The following is a 19,611-nucleotide window of genomic DNA, read 5'->3' as shown; positions in this document are numbered from 1 at the left end:
AACATGCCTATAACGGACCTCCATACATCGAATTCTCAATATTGCAAAGTTTTTCTATTCGCCACCCTCAGTCCATAGAAGCAAATTTACACTGAAACCTCATTATAACAAAATTATGTCTTACATTAAATTAAGTTTGTTATACCCAGAAATTCATCATAAAGGAACGTTTCTAACAATATCTGTTGAGATTATTTTTCATTTATTTTGTTATAACCATTGTTTTGTTATATCCAGGTTTGTTATATCGTAGTTCGAGTGTAATTGTGACCTTTGGGTAACGAAGGGACAGTTGGAGACACCTTTGATGTAACAAATTTATGTCGCCAACAACCGAAGCAACTTTGAATGGCAGCAGGGTTACTTTTGGTCAAATTCAAGTGATAACCTCTGTAATGTGTTATGTTTTCAAATTTACTATAGTACTGGGAGCATATAAGCCGGTATAACAAGGTTTTAAATTTTAAAAATTATGAATTCATACAAGTTCATTCAATCTTGGAATGGGGTTTCTTGATAGTGCGGATCTTTTCTGGATAGGTGTATTTACGACATAGCACCGCTTTACTGCACTGCAACCAGCTTTACAGGGGGTTACGTGCAGTTCACATATATTTGTTCGTTCATTTGGAATTCTTTTAAATTTAAAATAATTTAAATTTGTGTCAAAGCGAACTCGAATGCTATAATATTCACTCGAATATTTGAAGGGCTTGAATATTTGCACAGGCCTGGATTACTGGCTTCTGCTTTATGTAGAGGGATACCGAGTGCAAGGGGTCTTGGACATCTATGCTGTGTTGAAAAGTGTCTTTTTCTCATTGTACCAGATAAAAATACCTACCTAACATTTCATTCTACCTTACAGTGCACTGCAATAATATTATTACAATCTAGTGACAAAATGTTAACTACGTGTTATATCAGGCTAATACTGAAATGTCACGTAGAAGTCACACTTTGTGTCCTACATTGACTTCTATATTTCCTTTGCTCAAGTGCTTTTGCATATACTGACATTTTTTTTAGATGGTTTAAAGCATTAGTTTGCTGGTCTAACTGAAGTTGTTATTACCTTAAGCATCTCTTTATTATCTGAAGAATAGTCTCTATATTAGTACTTTTTTGCTGCTGCTGCTAGTAGTCGTTCTCACGCTTAACAAAAACCCACTCCTGCAAAGGTTATGACTGCTTGACGAGTTCTACACGTGGTCGGCTTGACTAGCTGGAATACTGACATTTGACGCGTTTCTGGTGTTTAGTAAATGGGAGTGCGAAAATGGGAAAACAGAAAAGACTGAAGAACGGCAGGGGCATTAGGTTTACCCTCATATCTTTTCCTAATTTTAAATGTGTGCGTCTAATTCGAATGTACATTTGTTTGCTTGCGTTTCATCTTCTTTTCTGCCTTGTTTGTCCCTGGATCAAAAGCCGGCGAGCTAGACCCGAAAACAGAGGCATCAATTGTAGCCCACTGGAGCCAGGTGGTGGGGCCGGACTTCGACATTGTGGTGAGTCTGACAGCCTTTTTTTTTGTGCCAGCCTGCGTTTCTCAATGTCAATTTGAATGGAGTGTAATTGCATGTATCCTTTTTACATCTAAACCAAGCATTGTAGTTTTTCACAGCCACTCGATCTGTTAAAAAGAAAATTATATATTGCACTCGTTATGTGCCCAGAAAAAAGCGAGAGCTGCTTAGTTGAACTCATTGCCACTGAGGCACCGTAAAGTGGGTCGCAACAAAGTTGTTCAGAGAAAACACAAGTGTCTTTGAGTTGGAGGTTTTATTGAGGAATCGCACTCTCTTGCTAAAATATAATTGGTGATCAGTTCATCTACACTCCTCTGTATGTATTATTTTCTTCTGAAACAACCGTCTCTTATTCAATCATTTGTTGTGAAAACATCATTCTCAGCTGTTCGAAAATTTGGGGTCGCCGATGTTGGCATCTTTCCTTGTCGTTCAAGGTTACCATGAAACACTACAGCTTCCCGGGACACTCATTTTGGCAGGATACAGTGCCTGCACATGCCACAACCATCATTCCGCATTTATTTTTTGTTATAGAAGCATGTGGCTGTATGTTTACTAGCGGTAACATGGACGAAACTGTCAACACAGCGTTCTCACTTGCTCCCATGGATTACTGAATGATGCAATGAGCAGTGCCTTTTTTTTTTTATTGAGTGATCCTGATTTTTATACCTTCAAAAAAGGCAGATTTGCATATTGTCATGGGGGCGTGACGTCGACGAAGGGAGCAGACGCTAGATCGAAGATTACACTGTTTATTTGGCGAAACTTGTGGCCAGTCAATGAAAAGTCAGATTACAGCGGTACACACTGACGCTGATAGCTGTGAACTGAGTGTTAGCCGACGATTACCGTATTTACTCGTGTAATCCCCGCACTCACATAATTCTCGCACCCCCCCACATCACCCAACAAAAATACGATCATCTCTTTTTTTCCTCGAGTAATTATCGCACCCCCGAAAACTGCCGCAATTATGTCGTCTGCTTGTTCTAGCAACTCACAATGATAGTGCGCATCATCTGGCGCCATCTCTTAAGCATCAAGCGTACTAACAGAGATTTAATCCAATCCAAGCCAAGCCAAAGTGACAAGTGCACGTTGCGGCGTGTTTTATATGTTGTGTCAGTAATCTTGTCACGTTATGGGGTGATACTGAAGCTACATAGCTGCTTCCAAGTTGAAAGTGATAGATCATGCAGTAAACAATGGCGACAGGGCCGCTGGTAGGCCCTTTGGAGTCTTTGAGTTATGTGGTCGCTACTCGTGTTGGCAGCTGAAAGCCACCAAGACGTGTTGGGGGGTGTGCCTAAAACTGGGATTGATGGTAAGCTTTATTTCTTCAGAAGGAAACTGCAAACTATTCTGTTAAATAGCCATCAGCCTAATACTGACGTCCTACGCTTATTTTTTGAGGGCTCCTGTCGAGTGACGAACGCTACCGCTACGCCCGCAACGCCCACAAGCTTTGCGTATAGTATTCTAATTCTCGACTATTCGCTTGCGCTTTTTGTGTCTCAAATAAATCTAGCCTTGTGTTGAACCAGTGCTTTTATTGTTGAGGTAAGTTTTAATTAAGTACTTCTCAAAGCTTGCTGTTAGTCACTGGTGTGAGAATCCTGATTTGTGGCCACTTCGTTTTCTTTTTCGCTCTATACGTTTTCGTGGAAAGTTTTCTTCACCTATTTCTCGCACCCCCAACTTTGCATCGATTTTCCGCCAAAAAAAAAAAAAAATGCGAGGATTATGCGAGTAAATACGGTAACTAACAAGTGATGAGGCGCGTCGGCATTTATACATGTGCCATCAAATATTCCAGCGCTATCGCTTGCGACCACACAAGTTCTAGAAGAATTTGTATGGCTCCCGTTGTGCGTGTAATTGTATCGGAAGGTTCTATGATTATCTCGAGAGTTTTTTAGCCAATGGGTGTGGTTGTGCAAGGCAGCACTTACAGGTGTAATGGGGCAATTACACAAGCTTGCAAAAGGAGCATGGCAATGTTTCAAGTTAGAAATTATTACATAGTGTACGCTCATTGTAACGAACTCACATACGGCAGACGATTTGGACGTAATGGACTATTATTCAGCCCAAGTTTGGTCTGTGTATTAAGTTATTGGAACGGAGTTTGTTTTCAATAGACAGTGATACAATGCACTATTAGCTACAGTGGACAAAATGAGCGTCATATTTCTTTTTAATTGGGTGCATAAAGTGTACTTTTCGCCGTGTTGACTTGGGATGACAGGATGTGAGAGAGGCTAGAGTCTAGCCCACCTGCAGCACTGACATAGCTGGCTTGACCGTGCCAACCTCTGCGCTCTGCAGACGTTCCAATTTTAAATTGTGGCTGGCAACAAAAGGGGCTTCTGGCCAAGCCAAACCGCCAAAGTCAGTCTGAGAACCCATTGATTGGTTGCCCATTGAATGGTTGAAGTGTTGCAGCTGACTCAAACACGACGTACAATGATTGCATCATAGCTCAAGGGTGCTCGCCAATCTCTTGCGGCAAAATTATTTTCGAGGTAAATGTAAGTTAAGAGTTGTTGTGTAGAGCGTGTTTTTTATGACAATGCTGTCCCATATATTCAGCATCTGTGAACTGTGAACGAAAAAGTTACTGCAGTTCATCACCACACTCAAACCTCATTATAACAGAACTGCATCTTGTAAGAAAATAAGTTCGTTATATCTGAAAATTCGTTTAAAGGTTATTCCAAACACTCTTTCTAGTGTAAGACTACTTTTCATCTACTTCGTTATAATCAATATTTCGGTATATTCATGTTCGTTACATTGAGGTTAGAGTGTATACTCCATTTCATACATCACATGCAACGGTATGGAAGCTGGTACGACTTCTTGCAGTAGATGCGTTCCCACCAAAAGATAGTTAATTGAATTCATTGTCCGTAATGTGACCTTTCTTTCTTAGACTTAGGAATAAATGAAGATGCTTTCTGTCTTAAAAATAAGTAAAGCCTGTGATTTATACGGTTGTCAGCAGGCTGTTCAGGCTGTTCGATTAGCTCCGGCAGCACGCTGCCAAAGCCAATTGCATAGACCACGTTGACAAAAACGATATCCAAGCATGCAACACACTGACTCCCAAATTTTGTTGACTAAACTTCTTGCACAACTTCTAGAGCATGGCACCTGATGTATGAAACGGAGTGTAATAAAGACCTTGAACAGTTTACACTTGTAAAAAGGTAATGTGGTCAACCTGTTTTGCATCTTCATGTTCTTGTTGCGTGGGGCACCACAAGTCATTGCCAACTTTTATTGAAAAAAGTAAAACTATATAGCCACGTCTAGTGAGAAAAGCTAGGCTTTTGTTTTAGAATATACGATGCACACTTTTTCCATTGGGGGAGTTATCTCAATTTGTGTTCAGGGCAGTGCAGGGGAGGAGTGCGAAGGGGCTACTCGCCCCTCCTCCCCTCGACCTATGCCAGCATCCTCCTCTCAAGGGCGTTTGCCTCACTCCCTTGACAAAATTCTGCTTACATCCATGGTTATCTGTCCTTTTAAATAACGTGGGAGAGTGTAGAACATCCCTTTTTTGCCAGCTGGAAAATGAAAATAGAGTGTTCCACATTAGCCTTCATCTCTAGGAGAAGCACTAACACTCCCAAGCTTGCTTGCACATAAACACCCAATAAAGTGGGGGAGAGGACAGCTGCTGCCACTTCTCAATCGGTAAGACATGGGTCCTCAAACTGGGCTGCAGAACCCACGCGAAGGACACCTTAGGGTTCCACGTGTGGCGAGGATGAATGCAGCCCACTCGTGTTTTACCCCTATTAGCAACTAATTTATTAGTAAACTTTTATTGTGTTTTGCGCTCACGAAATCGTTGCATGCCATATCCGCACTTCAGGTGTCTGCGGGTAGCGCGAGACCTTGGTCACAGTAGCTTGTCTGGTGCACATCATGAAACTTGCACTTCTTGTGGACCCTTGGTGACAGAACGTGCGAAGCACTGGCAATTCGTTCTCATTAGCGTTCAAACCAGTGCAAGCTACATTAATGGGTTCCTCATCGCTCTATTCGTGGCTCATGGCGCATCCGTGATGACATTGCACAGTTTTAATACGTGATGAATAGTTACTGCTCTGTGTCAGTTTTGTAATCAAAACACGCAACGAGGGATGTATGATACGCATAAGAGGTGTTGCTACATGCCAGCCATAGGCTACATGGGCATTCAGGCTTGCCTTTAGGACTGCTGGGTCTGCCGATGGCCATTTTGCTGTATGAGTGACTGGCGTCCTTTTTCGTTAAGCAAAAAAAAATACATGTCTGGCATTTTATTTGAGTCAACACATTGGTTACGCTGCATGGTGCTCGAAGCAAAGATAGTATGGCCGCCAGGTGATTTACGCGACTCGGGGAGTGGCGCAGGAGGGAATTATCACGTGTTACCTTGAGTTCTACACCAACGGCAATGGCTTTCGATATTACAGAAGAGAGAACAGGCCAACGCCGGCAGTGTTGATGTTGTGGTTGTGCTTTCTATTGTCGTGATGCAAGAAAAAGTTGCGGGTTCCCCTGGTGTCTGAAAAAAACTCTTGGGGTTCCTCAAGGCCAGAAAGTTTGAGAACCGCTGTGGTAAAGCGTATTATCCAAAAGTTGCAGCATCATTCTCTGCTGGCAGCAAGTTGCCTTTTCGTCTACTTTACTTTCTTCACATTTATATAGTACTTACTACGATGCAGTTAAAGTAGTATCATTAATGTTTTCTCTACCTGCCTTGGTGTCACCTGCTGGATTTTATTAAAGGGCCACTCACCAGGTTTGACAATTTTTAGCTGACAAGGGCGATGCGTGGACAAGGCGCTCATTATCACGTCTGCCAAAATTTGCAACGCTATGTGCTACAGAAATGGGTTAAATTTCAAAATGAACGCTGCTCCCCCTCTCTTCTGCCGGGGTGCGCCCAGAAAAGAAGGCATCACGTGCGCGTATGAATGGCCCTACGTACATGACAATGCAGTGACATTGGTCCTCTACGTAGACGACTCTGCTGTGACGTTGCAAACAGTGGCGCGTGACATGGCAAAAATTATTTAACATAGCATGCGTAGTTTATGTAATTTGTTGCTTGAAGAGATCAATAAACCTCTAGATAAATAATGAGACGCAATGAGGGAATGTGAGCGTATTTCTCTTGCGAATTGCAACGAGATGCTGGGCTAATGTGTCGGCGTTTCGCATGTGTTGGTTTTCCCACGATCAGCGCATGGAGCAGACGACCATCGTGGAACGCTCTTACGCGTTCGCGCACTCATTGTGCTCATTTTTTCTACCTAGTCTAAGCCAACGTTTCCAAACCATCCTGCAGAAACAGGCAGAAGACCACAAAGTAACGCTGTTCAACAAAGCAACGCCACTCGCGTGCTCGGGAGTTGGACTTGCTTGGGCACGTCATGCGCACGTGACGTCTTGGTCGGATGCCAAAGAGGGTGGGGAAGAGATTTGGCTTTCGAAGGCTACGCAGAGAAGCGGCAAGGGTTTCGAGCTCACCTCCGTCTTCCTCGTGATGAACCGATTCAAAAAATTTTTGTGGCAAAATGTTTTTCATCGGACACCCAACAACTTCCACTATCTAACTAAAATTTGGTATGGGGCCTGGTGAGTGGCCCTTTAAGGTTGTTTGATATATTACATAGTCTGAATACAAAGTGTCATTGTTCAGGTGGCCCAGCTGAGCAAGTTTGAGCCTGGAGGAGGACTGGGCATCTCACTTGAAGGCACGGTCGATGTGGAGGATGGCCGAGAGGTGCGCCCGCACCACTACATCCGCTCGGTGTTGTCCGACGGCCCCGTGGGACTCAACGGCCGCCTGCGCCCTGGCGACGAACTGCTTCAGGTGCGATCGGCGACTTATCTCATCCCATATGCCAAACATTCTCTAGGTTCATGTCTTGGAGATTTTAGGCCCACGTTCACAAACCAATCTTATCCTTCAGATTTCTGTACAATCTATGTGCGTTATTAGAGCAAGAAATGGGTAACAAGGTTAAAGATGAGTAGTACAAGATTTATCTGTGAATACTAACCTACTTTGCTTATGAAATGCTCGAAATGCACATAACGAATAAGGAAAACGTGAGATGAGGATGAGGTTGGTTCAGCAATATAGGTCTTGGTTCAGTACCCTCGGATTTAAATGTTTTACTAACACTGCAAGCGATGCTACTAGTACTGTCCCTCTTCGTCATTCCGTTCAAAGCTTTGGGCTCTATGGCAGTTCTTCTTATAGAAATTCACCTTAAATTCTTATGCAGCCCTTTATTTTTTGTATTTACACACTGTGTGTACAAAAGTTACAATACATTTCTAGAGAAGGCGAATGCGCATAGAAAGGCAGATAGTTATGTGGGCAGATGGGATTAAGAAATTTGTGGCGGTAGTGTCACCATAACTAGCACTGGATTAGGCTAATTGACAAAATATGAGAAGAGGTTTTTGCCCAGCTCAGGCTGATAACGATGGTGATGGGGACAATGTGTGCAGGTGAACGGGCGTCAACTGTTGGGTCTGCACCACCGCGAGGTGGTGGGTGCCTTGAAGCAACTGCCCCTGCACGTGCGACTGGTGTGTGCCCGCCCCCGCCCTCTACCGCCTCCCCTCCCCTTGCACGGACCACCCCCAGTGAGCAGCGGTCGGCGGTCGCCCTCACGGGCTGCCTCCGACGAGCCCGACCCCTTCGCGTGCGATGACAGCAGCAGCTACATGGGTGAGTCTTTTTAGTCGGCAATTGCTGGTCTTGCTATGTTTGTTTGCAACCTAAAAAAAAAAAAAAACAGGAATGTGCTGCGCCTGACTGTGTTGCGCGAGACACGCAGCACAGTCACTACGAAAGCTGTAAATGCGATTTTTTTAGAGCCTTTTTAAACTCTTCGGGCAACTGTTGTAAGCACAGCGCTTGCGTGGCACCCAGTATACCATAAATCATCATACCGTATTTACTCGATTCTACCGCGCCCTCGATTGTAACGCGCACTCGATTTCCACCGCGAAAAAAAAAAAAAAAAACGTAAGACATCGATTGCAATGCGCACCCATTTTTCTCGCTGGCCCGCACGATCACACCACTCGAAAAAACGACTCCTTTCGGGAGCGTCTTCCATTTAAATATGAGGTACGGGCGAAGCTTGTGCCCATCTGACGTGTAACAGAGCATTGCCGTCACTGTAGTTTTACCTTGGACCGATGTCAGCACGCGAACTTGCTTCGCCCCGTTCTTCTCGGCGGTTGTGGTGCCAGGCATGTCGAAGTAAAGAGGCGTCTGGCCAGCATTCCCGATTTGCCCAAGCAGGTAGCCGTTGTTGCGCCGCAAGTTTAGGACGAACCTCTGAAAACTGTGAAGCTTTTCATCGTACTCCTCCGCAAAACTTTTCGCATATGCATGTTCCCCTTCGGAGGGAAAAGCCTTTCCTCTTCATAAAGTTAGTTAGCTAGCACCTGCTCGCTTTAAACTGGCTCCGCATTAGACCTTTTTCTAAGACCAATTGCATAGCCTGCACTTGGAGCAGTTCTGTCGTCACGGGCCGCTGTGCCGCTCGCTGCTCAAGCACATACTGGCTGAGCAGCTTTTTAATTTGCGGAAACCGACCCTGCTGTGGTACACTGAAGCCTTTGCATGAAGTTTTGCTGTTGACAATCTTCTGCTTTTGTTTCCCCCAGTCCCGCACGCATGTTTCGGGAACTCCGAACGACCGCAATGCGGCCCTATTTGCGGCCGTTTCTGCACACGCGATGACTTTTCTTTTGAAAGCGGCATCGTGGTGCACTCGAGTTTTTGGAGTCGGCCCTTCCACGCCGTTGATGCTAATGCACTACTAGATGACGAACTCCTCAGCACACGTACGAAGTGCCGCACATGGGAAACACATAGGCAGAAATGGCCGACGCGCCATGCCGACGCACGTAGGGGGCGGCCATTTTGGATTTGCCGATGGCAATAGATTGACCGTAATTTTTTTGTTCGTACTCGATTCTAACGCGCATGCGACTTATGAACTCGCTTAACCGGAAAAAAGGTGCGCGTTAGATTCGAGTAATTACGGTAATTTTTGTGTAGTAGGAAAGTGTCCAGTTTGCCATTATTTGTTATTTTTCGAAAAAGGGTGGTACGCTCTACCCATATGTAAGACATTATGCACGCTTTGCTGATGCTGTGGCTTACGACGAAGGATTTTGCATGAGAATTTTGTGATGGGTTATAGTATTACACATGCTAATGCAATTTCTTACTGGACATGAAGCCTGCATAGCATAAGTTCACAGTGGAGTTTCAAGAACCGGCGTAGCTCACTGGTAGGCCACCACACAGAGGGCCCGGGTTCGATTCCTATTGTGTCCTTGGTATTTCTTCATTTGTCTAGTTTTTTTTTTTTTGTGCAACTGTTACAGAGACCGGCAGTAATGGCGATAGTGGTCAACCACAGCACCAGAATCAGCCCTTGTGATCTGAAACAACTTTCGCTGTAAAAAAGTTCACACTAGCCTTGTAAAGTTTAGGAAAGCAGTGAAGTTGGTAGATCTTAAGCGCTTGCGTGGCCCTTTTGGCTGATGCTGTAGGTATTTCCTTGGCATAGATAGAGTATACTTGAACTGCAGCCTGTCACAGACCACGCAAAAATATCCTGACTCCAGCATTAGAAACACGCTCGCAAACCTGGCTGCGGTACACCCTGCTAAAAGTGTGCACATTTCGTAGCTCGTACTCTGCTTGTGCTATGCCGAGCAAACTCAGCGCAACGGCTGGGCGCACGGTCTCCCTCTGCCGCTTTGCGACGCATGCTTGGCTAGGCGAGGTTAAATTAGGTTGGTGTGCAGCTGCGTCTTCGTTGTTCCTGGGCAGCAGCATGGAGGGTTTTTGGTAGACATGTTTTTCCTTGAGCTTTGGGAGCCTCACTGTTAAATACCCCACATGCTCCTGTAGAGCGGCAGTATGCTGGCCCTTCTCCTGTGAAGAGTCATGCTAGCTGCCATATGCTAAATCAATAACTTTTTATTCGGCTTATGTAAATACTACAGTGCCCCGCCGCGGTGGTGTAGTGGCTAAGGTACTCGGCTGCTGACCCGCAGGTCGCGGGTTCGAATCCCTGCTGCGGCGGCTGCATTTCCGATGAAGGCGGAAATATTGTAGGCCCGTGTGCTCAGATTTGGGTGCATGTTAAAGAACCCCAGGTGGTCAAAATTTCCGGAGCCCTCTACTACGGCATCTCTCATAATCATATGGTGATTTTGGGACGTTAAACCCCACATATCAATCAAATCAATCAAATACTACAGTGAAACGTGAATATATTGAACTTGAAAGGGATTGCAAATTAGTTCGATATATGAAAAATACAGACCCCGAGAGGTTATTTGTAACGGACCATCACCTACAATAGGCGCATTCTAGAATGACAACTATTTCTGCACACACGCCGCAACAGAATGATTTATTTGCATGAAAAAAAAAAGGGCTTATCTTGGCCTGCTTCTTCGTTTTTGAAATGAAGTTGAAGACGCTAGTCTTGATCTTATTAAGGCTGTCCAGGTGCGACAGCCTGGTTCCCTCAATGTGGCCAATACAAAGGCAAATGATGCCAAAAGCTGCCGTCACTTCAGTGCGTGTAGCCAGCGCCTCGTCCAGACGATCTTCCTCGTCACGTGAGCTATCATCTTAGGCATCCTGGGTCCGTGCAACCACAGCTACTATGTCCTCATCAGCGAAGCTTTTAACGGCCTAGGAATCGCAGTCTGTTTCCAAGAAATCATCCGGTGACACTTTGTGTGAAACTGCAGCCAGTAAGCGAGATGACAACTCGCGAAACCCGTCGTCTATGCCTTCGTAGTCGTCATTTTTATCAGTTTCCGCAAGTTCCGCCATCTCGAAGTCTGCCTTACGAAAGCAGTTGACCACTGTGCCCGCCTTCTCATCTTGCCATGCGTTGAAGATCTATGTGGGAAAAAATTTCGCGGAGATTTCCAGCCACTTCTTCGTCATGCATTGGTGGATGTCCTGGCTGCTGACAGCTTCGCTTTCACCAGAAATGGTTTTGCCAACGATGTTGTAGCGCTGCTTAAGTCGGTGAAGCCACCAGGTGTTGTCGGCGAAGTTGTTTCACCGAGTGCAGCGGCAAACCAGTTGGCCTTGGCCATCAGCATCGGGCCATCCACCGGAATGTTCTTTGTGCACACTTCTAAAAACCAGGCATAGAGTGCCTTTTCTACATTCCCGTGGGCAAAAGTGCGCACATGACAGGCTCTCAACGTTCGCTGCTCGGCCGCCTTTGCCTTGATATCTGCTTTGTTCTTCAACAAAGTACTCGGAGTGCTCCGTGGTACCCTGAAATTGTCCACGACATTCGAACATTTCTCGCCTGCCTCAACACGATGAATACCCTTGAACTTCGTTGCAAAGTCAAAGGTCTCGCACATCTTGAGGCTGGCCATAGCTATGCGAGAAGTCTTCAATTCAAGATTCGAGTCCACAGCGGCTTTGCACACCACGCACGCAAAAGAGAAATGCTGCACATGCGGTGGTACGTAGGCAACGCGACAACGGAACGGAAGCAACAAAGCATTGCAAGGCGATGGCCACCTGCGAGGGCAACAGCAAAAGGCACGAACTGTGGTTGGCTGATCAAAACTCGCAAAACAGTAACAAGAAAATAAAAGGCGAAAGGAGGAGGACATCGGCTTCTTTCCTACTCTTCGAGCCGACGGGTACGTGTAGAAAGCATGAGAGAGAAAGAGAAACGAAAAAAAAAAATTACCGTTCCGCAACTTAGAGATTGGGCAGTCCAAGCCCTATCGCCTTTACCTCTTTTCAAGCGTTTCGGGTTATGGGGGAGACGAGGTGCCGCGCGGAGGGCGCCGGGCGCTGTGAGTGCCAAAGCGCTCCTTCTAATTTGTACGCAGAGCTGCCGAGATCGCGGGGCACGGCGAGTGCCGAAGCGCACCTTCCAGCTTGTGCAGCGTTTGATATATTCGAAGGCAGCTGTAAATACCGTTCGATATAAACGTGCCAATTTCTATACTTTCACAAAAGAATTTTAAGGGCTAACGAGTTCGATATACCCGAAAATTCGATATATGTGGGTTCGATATTTCCGTGTTCGACCGTAATCATATTGTCACGGTATTAAAATCAGTGCAAGTAATAGTGTTGCAAACAGCGGAACAGCTTCAATCGAGAAGCACGAGTTCGTCGTCGTCTTTCTGCCGACCGAATCCTTCGACACCCACAAATAATGATGACACTAGCCACGCAACAGCCAGAAGCCCATTACATGCTTGTGTCAACATTAAGAGTTGAAGGTTCTTTGTTAATACTTAAAACGTAGCATTTAAGGTTGAAGTTTAAGGTTTGTTACAACCACCCAGAGGTTGAAATGTAATAGGGGTGTTGCCATTGTACAAGTGTCTATAAAGAACATGTAGCCATGAGAATTTTTCAAAGCGGTGCCTTAATAGCGGAGTTACATGCCTTTGATGATACAAAAAAGGGCCATCGCTCATTTCACGCTTTCCTTCTTTCCTCAGCTCGTCTTTTCTCCTGGCCGAGTGCTCCTTCTCATCATTAGAGGTAGAAGAGCAGCGAGCGGACAAACAGGGTTGTAGATGGCAAGCTGATCACATGCCGATGTAACGGCCGACACTTGAGGGGATGAGCACTGCCGAAAGGACCGCAATGGCAAAGAGAATGTTCCTTTGAATTTTTGGGGCACCTGTGGCTTGTAGTACCTCCCCTGATTGGCTGGAGCGCGCCGCCTGTTTCCGGTCTTTCTTCCACAACGTCATTTTGACGCCAGGCAGCTTTCACAACTCTCCAGACAAATGAGAAAGGCGGAATGCGTTTTGCCACAACGAATTCTGGCCCCAGAGAACTGCTTTTGGATGCACATCCTTGATGCTGTGGGTGAACTTTAAACACGTTAGCCCTTGAATTTGGTTTAACGCGGCTGCCCGTCTGAAGCCCCTGAAAGGTCTCTACGCATCCCCTGCATCGCTCTTCAAACATCTCAACATGTTCATATGCACATATAGACTTGTCAAGTTTGTTTAATTGTCTTGTTACTCTACATTTCGTCCACTTAGTTCCTTTCTACTCTGGGTTTGTGTTGGCGGGTTTGGTGCACCGACGTGGTCAAACACGCCATGATGTCACGACTCACCGTTTTATTGCGATAGCAATGGACCTCTCCCTGTTTGTAAACAGTGGGACGTCACTGCGGGCACTTACCCATCATACCCTCTCTTGGAGCAGGGGCTGGTTGGCAAGAAAGTTCTGCCTGCGACATCTTTCTGCATAGCAGAGCTGTGTGTATGCAATCCTTCGACAGAAACTTATACATTGCTATGTCCTAAATTCACAGCTTTCGAAAGAAGGGGGTTGCGGAAGGGTCACTGCTCATAGTGTGGAAATTTGCTCGTCGTAGAAGGATGCATGTAGAAACTTTATTTAGAGTACTGAAAGACGCTACTAGCACGCAGTGGGTTCACCCACGTAGATGACAGCCATAAAAAAATCTGATTTATTTCGAAAGTGAACGTTTTGAATGTGCACGGTGACTAGCACTTTTAGAAATATTTGCATGGCATGGATGTAAACTTCTTAAATTTTTATTGTGGCGTGTGCAATGCAGTTTAAAACGAGGTATGGCATTGGCGGCAGTATGATTTTGAGCTGCTGTGCGCGACATCATGGATAAGACTCTCACTCATTGCGCAAAACTCTTATCGGAGATGAATGAAAAAAAAAAAAACAAGCATTTCTTGCCGTGCGTTAGGCTGAGCTTAATTTATCCTCGTGAAAATTAAAGGGAAATCCCGCCACTGCGTTTCCCAGTAAACCAGTGAAAATTTATGTTGTAGTGGAGCATACGCACTAACGCGTATGCGCCTTCCAAACAGAACGAAAAACCCCGTGCTCTGATTGCGCGAGAACCTGTGCCGCCTTCGCCAGACTTGCCGTACGCCCATTTTCTGTCGCGACCTCGCTGTGACTCCTCTGTTTGAATAAACATCATCGCAATGTGATGTAAAACCTGACTACGTAAAAATATATAATATTATCTGGCACAGTTATCTTGCTGCATTTGACACCTATAACGTGTTTTCGTACCTATATTGCTCTTACGGCCTGATACACGAACTTCTAATCCCCGCAGGGGCGCCTGTGAAAGCAGGCGTTTGGTGTGTAGCGACACCACGGACCCGAGCTAACGGGGAGTTTCTACTCCCTCCCACGCCTAGCCGTGCGTGGCTTTGCCGTGTCCGGGGAAAAGGGGATCCTGGGGGTTGAGCCGGCGCTGGGTGATTGGACCTTTAAGGCCCCCCGGCAGAGGCAACACACCCCTTTGGCCCCGGCTTCACGTAGACGGCACCCCTGGGCTGACCCACCCAGGGGAAATCGGCAGTCGCCTTTTCCTATCTCTCTCTGCCTACATCTTCGTCTTTATTTCTCACTATCTATCTGTCCTGTCTTCTACTCTCTTCTGTTTACTTCCAAATTTCCTGGCGGCAAGGGTTAACCTTGTGTAGTTACCCAACCTTGGGTAGTTATATCTGGTTATAGCGGCGATGTATGACTGGCGCCTTCAAGTGTTCTACCTTGTAGCGTCCCCCTGTTGGGCTCGGTGGTGGGTGGTCACCATCGCCACCGAACATGAAGTCCACCACATGGCAAAATCTTTCCGCCCCCTCAATGATCGGTCCCTGAAAAGGAACCGCACCGATGAAAGCTCCAGACGAACCGGAAGCGATTGTGAGCACTTCCCATGCTTCCTAGTCATACACTCTCTGGCAGATAACGTCTCTGTTGCAGGACTGTCGGTTTTCCTGATAGCGAAAACCCTTGCTAATTTAATAGGCAAAAAGTACGACGCAAAGAAACTGTCATTCGGTGATCTTCTTGTTGAAGTAAGCCAGAAAGAGCATGCAAACACTCTCCTTAAACAGAAGCAGTTTGCCCACCTGAATGTGTCTATCACCCCCCATCGCAGCCTTAACACTGTTCAAGGCGTCATTTCACAACGTGATCTGATGCGATAAACTGAAGCTGACCTCTTTGAAGGCTTTTGAGAGCAAGGCGTAGTCGCCATCCGCCGGATAACCATCCGGCGAAACAATGAAGAAGTGGTGACGCCTCATATAGTACTTACATTCAGCCGCTCCACTCTGCCAGAATCTGTGAAAGCTGCGTTCCTTCACTGCAAGGTCCGCCCCTACATACCCAACCCTAGAAGGTGCTACAAATGCCAGAAATATGGACATGGGTCGAATACCTGTCGCGGAAAACAAACATGTGCAAAATGTGGTGATCATGAGCACCCAACAGAGAGCTGTACTTCCACGCAAACAGAGTGCCCTAACTGTCACGGGCCGCACGCAGCGTACTCGCGGACATGTGAAATTTTCAAAAAGGAAAAGGAAATCATCCAGATTAAAGTAATGGAAAACATAACATTCTCTGAAGCCCGGAAGAAGGTGTCACTCTTCTCCGGAAGAACGTACGCTGACGCAGCGCGCCGGGGGGCCGGGCGGCGTCTAGTGACGGTGGGCACGCAATACAGCTTTGCTGATGCATGCACATCTCTGCCCCCCACCAAGCAGCCACAGGCTGCACCAACCTTTCACGTCCCGGAGGTCGAACTTCATCAGACCCCAGGGACCACACAGACAACTGAGACACCTGTCTCTTCTGACAAACCTCCATTAGCTTCTGAGGGTCCACCGGAGGCAATGGAAGTGACACCAGGATCCTCAGCGTCTAAGATGCTGATGGAATCCTCCCAAGTGAGGCGGGGCTCCATAGATCGCCTCAGAGGGAAAAGACACCCGCCAGTTAAGCCTCCTAATAAAGGCAGCGAAGTGTGAATAAGTCACGCTCTTTTCCCCATTCATAAAAATGGCTGCCGAAAATATTATCCAATGGAATTGCCGAGGCTTACTTAAGAACTTAGGCGACATCTATGAAATATTTGCACAACACCAACCAAACATACTTTGCTTACAGGAAACACACCTAAAACCTATACACACTAGCCTTTTGAAAAAATATGTGGTATACCGAAAAGACAGAAAGGGCACTTCCCATTCATCTGGTGGTGTCGCTATCGTGGTGCAGAAAGCAGTTCCGTCTCAAAGCCTCACTCTGGTTACTGACTTAGAAGCAGTGGCAATACGAACCCTAATTTTTGGACGAGTAACAACCGTGTGTTCACTATACATCCCTCCAGACCACCAACTCTCTACTAAAGAATTTGAAACGCTCATCGACCAGCTTCCGCATCCATTTCTGTTGGTCGGAGATTTTAACGCGCACCACCCTTTATGGGGATGTAGAAGAACGGATTCTCGAGGCTCCTTAATCGAAAACTTTCTGATGTCCTCCGGCTCCTGTATATTTAATAAAAAAGAGCCAACATACTTTAACGCAGCGCACTACTCATACACAGCAATAGATCTTGCTATCGGATCTCCTTCACTCTTGGCAACCACTGAATGGGCTGTAATTCATAACCTCTATGGAAGTGATCATTTTCCTGTTTGTCTAAAATACAAAGGAAATACGAGTACAATGACTGTGAATGTAACCAGGTTTCGAGAACAGGGTGCGAACTGGACGAAATTCCGAAAACTCTCAAAACTATCGCGCTCATCAATTGAAACCCTAGGCATCGATGAATCTGAAGCGTTGGTCACACTACACATTGTACAGGCCGCAGAGCAATCCATCCCACATACATCTAACAATACACGGAACAAAAGACGACCTTGGTGGAACTCTGAGTGCAAAAATGCTCATGACAATCAAAACAAAGCATGGTCGAAATTCCGCAGGTATCCTACAGTCGAAAACTTGGTGAATTTTAAGCGTGCAAAAGCAAACGGTAGACGTGTCCGACGAGAGTCTAAACGACAGAGCTGGCAATCCTTCCTCTCATCCGTGAACTCTTACACTGACACACATAAGGTCTATAACAGAGTAAGAGCACTCCAAGGGCACAGCACTCATTCGATGCCCCTTGTTAGTACTGCTGGTGATACACTTGAACACCAGGCAGATGCCTTAGGCCAACACTTCGAGTATATTTTCAGCTCAGCACATTATACAGACTCCTTTAGGGGATACAAACTTGCCGAGGAACGTAAACCTATTCGTGATGACAGGCCATCGGCGGGAGGGTACAATGCCCCCTTTACTATAGGTGAACTAAAGGCAGCACTGGCAAAGTGCGGCAGCTCAGCAGCTGGCTCGGACAGGATTACTTACGGCATGCTGAAACACCTACACGAAGAAACGCTTGACGTCATCCTCAGTCTTTTCAACAGTGTATGGTCCTCTGGGCGTCTGCCCATGACCTGGAAAAAGGCAGTTATCATACCCATCCTTAAACAAGGAAAAGAAGCCACACTTGCTGCTAGTTACAGGCCTATAGCGCTGACCAGCTGTTTGGGCAAGGTGTTCGAAAAAATGGTGAATCGCCACCTTATGTATTACCTTGAATACAATGGCCTCCTTGATCGTCATCAAGCTGGATTCAGGTCTGGCCGGTCGACAACTGACCAACTGGTAGCATTTGAATCCTATGTCAGGAATGCCTTCATTCATAAACAGCACTGCCTATCTGTATTTTTCGACTTAGAGAAAGCTTATGACACGACATGGCGTTATGGCATTCTCCGTGACCTGCGATTTTTTGGAGTGTCAGGAAACATGCTGAATACTATTGAAAGCTACCTTTCTGACCGTACATTTGTGGTTCGTGTTGCTAATGCCTTATCGAAGTGGTTTACACAAGAAAATGGCGTCCCCCAGGGTGGTGTTCTTAGCTGCACACTATTCATCGTAAAAATGAACTCCATAAGCACCATTATGCCTAGAACAATCTCCTACTCTGTATATGTGGATGACATTCAGATCAGCTTCAAATCATGCAACCTAGCCACATGTGAACGTCAGATTCAGTTGGCAGTAAACAAGCTGTCAAGCTGGGCAGACAAAAATGGGTTTAAGTTTAACTGCGACAAGACTGTTTGCGTACTCTTCTCAAAAATACGTGGCATAAGGCCACCCCCCAATATTTCAATTAACAGACAAATCATAACTACCAAAAAAGATCACAAATTTTTAGGTGTTGTGGATGATGAAAAGCTCAGCTTTGTTGCACATATCAAACAGCTACGACTTAAATGCTTGAAAGCCTTAAACCTGCTCAAGATTCTCTCACATCAGTCATGGGGCACAGACCGTGACTGTCTGCTGAACCTTCTCAACAGTGTAGTGCTATCACGTATCGATTACGGCTCAGTGGTTTACGAGTCAGCTTCAAGATCTGCATTGAAGATGCTTGACCCAGTGCACCATCTTGGGCTTCGGCTGGCCAGCGGTGCTTTCCGGACCAGCCCAACAGCCAGCCTGTATGTTGAGACAGACCGGTGGTCACTAGAACGGCGACGTCAGTTTACAAGTGTCACGTATGCCACCAAGGTGCTTTCCCATATCGACCACCCAGCTCGTGCGCTATTGCAGGATACATCGAACGCCCCCCTGTTTTTGAGGCGACCATCAGCTACGCCACCGTATCCCCTCAGAGTGGCCTCACACCTTGGAAATATGCACATACCGGTCTCCAGTCTTCAACTAACCTCTCACAAGGACACTGTTGTGCCATGGGAAATGCAGGCTATCGATTGTGGCTTGTCATTCCTAGAGGTAGGAAAAAATGGCCACCCAGTCGCGATCGATCAACACTTCAAGTACCTGCAGGCCAAATACAGGTGTGCTGAATATTATACTGATGCCTCCAAGTCCTCCGCAGTCGCATGCGCGGCACACGGTCCCGCTTTCTCTGAATCTAGAACAATGAACGAACATACCAGTATATTTACTGCAGAATGCTATGGCATACCTTTAGCTGTAACGCACATTTTAAAGGAGAAAGAGCCAGCCTCGATCATATACACAGATTCTCTCAGTGCTGTGACTGTGCTGTCCTCCACTAAGATACTCAAAAACCCAGTTACTAATACACTTCGAAAATGCATCCTGTCAGCC

At 46.0% G+C, this 19,611-nt stretch overlaps 1 protein-coding gene across 1 annotated transcript in view; it reads left to right on the top strand.

Moving 5' to 3' along the window:
- The window catches only part of LOC119181162 (multiple PDZ domain protein), a 354,670-nt gene that overhangs the window by 115,809 nt on the left and 219,250 nt on the right, over positions 1–19,611 (top strand). Inside the window, exons 11-13 of the mRNA XM_037432350.2 lie at positions 1,432–1,511; positions 7,240–7,413; positions 8,061–8,283. Of these exons, the coding sequence (XP_037288247.2) occupies positions 1,432–1,511; positions 7,240–7,413; positions 8,061–8,283 (477 nt within the window). The remainder of the gene's footprint in view (positions 1–1,431; positions 1,512–7,239; positions 7,414–8,060; positions 8,284–19,611) is intronic.

The sequence above is a fragment of the Rhipicephalus microplus genome, chromosome 10, assembly GCF_043290135.1.
Source record: "Rhipicephalus microplus isolate Deutch F79 chromosome 10, USDA_Rmic, whole genome shotgun sequence".
Classification (NCBI taxonomy): domain Eukaryota; kingdom Metazoa; phylum Arthropoda; class Arachnida; order Ixodida; family Ixodidae; genus Rhipicephalus; species Rhipicephalus microplus.
The sequence above is the reverse complement of the archived record's forward strand: the minus strand, read 5'-3'. Positions and strand labels throughout refer to the sequence as shown.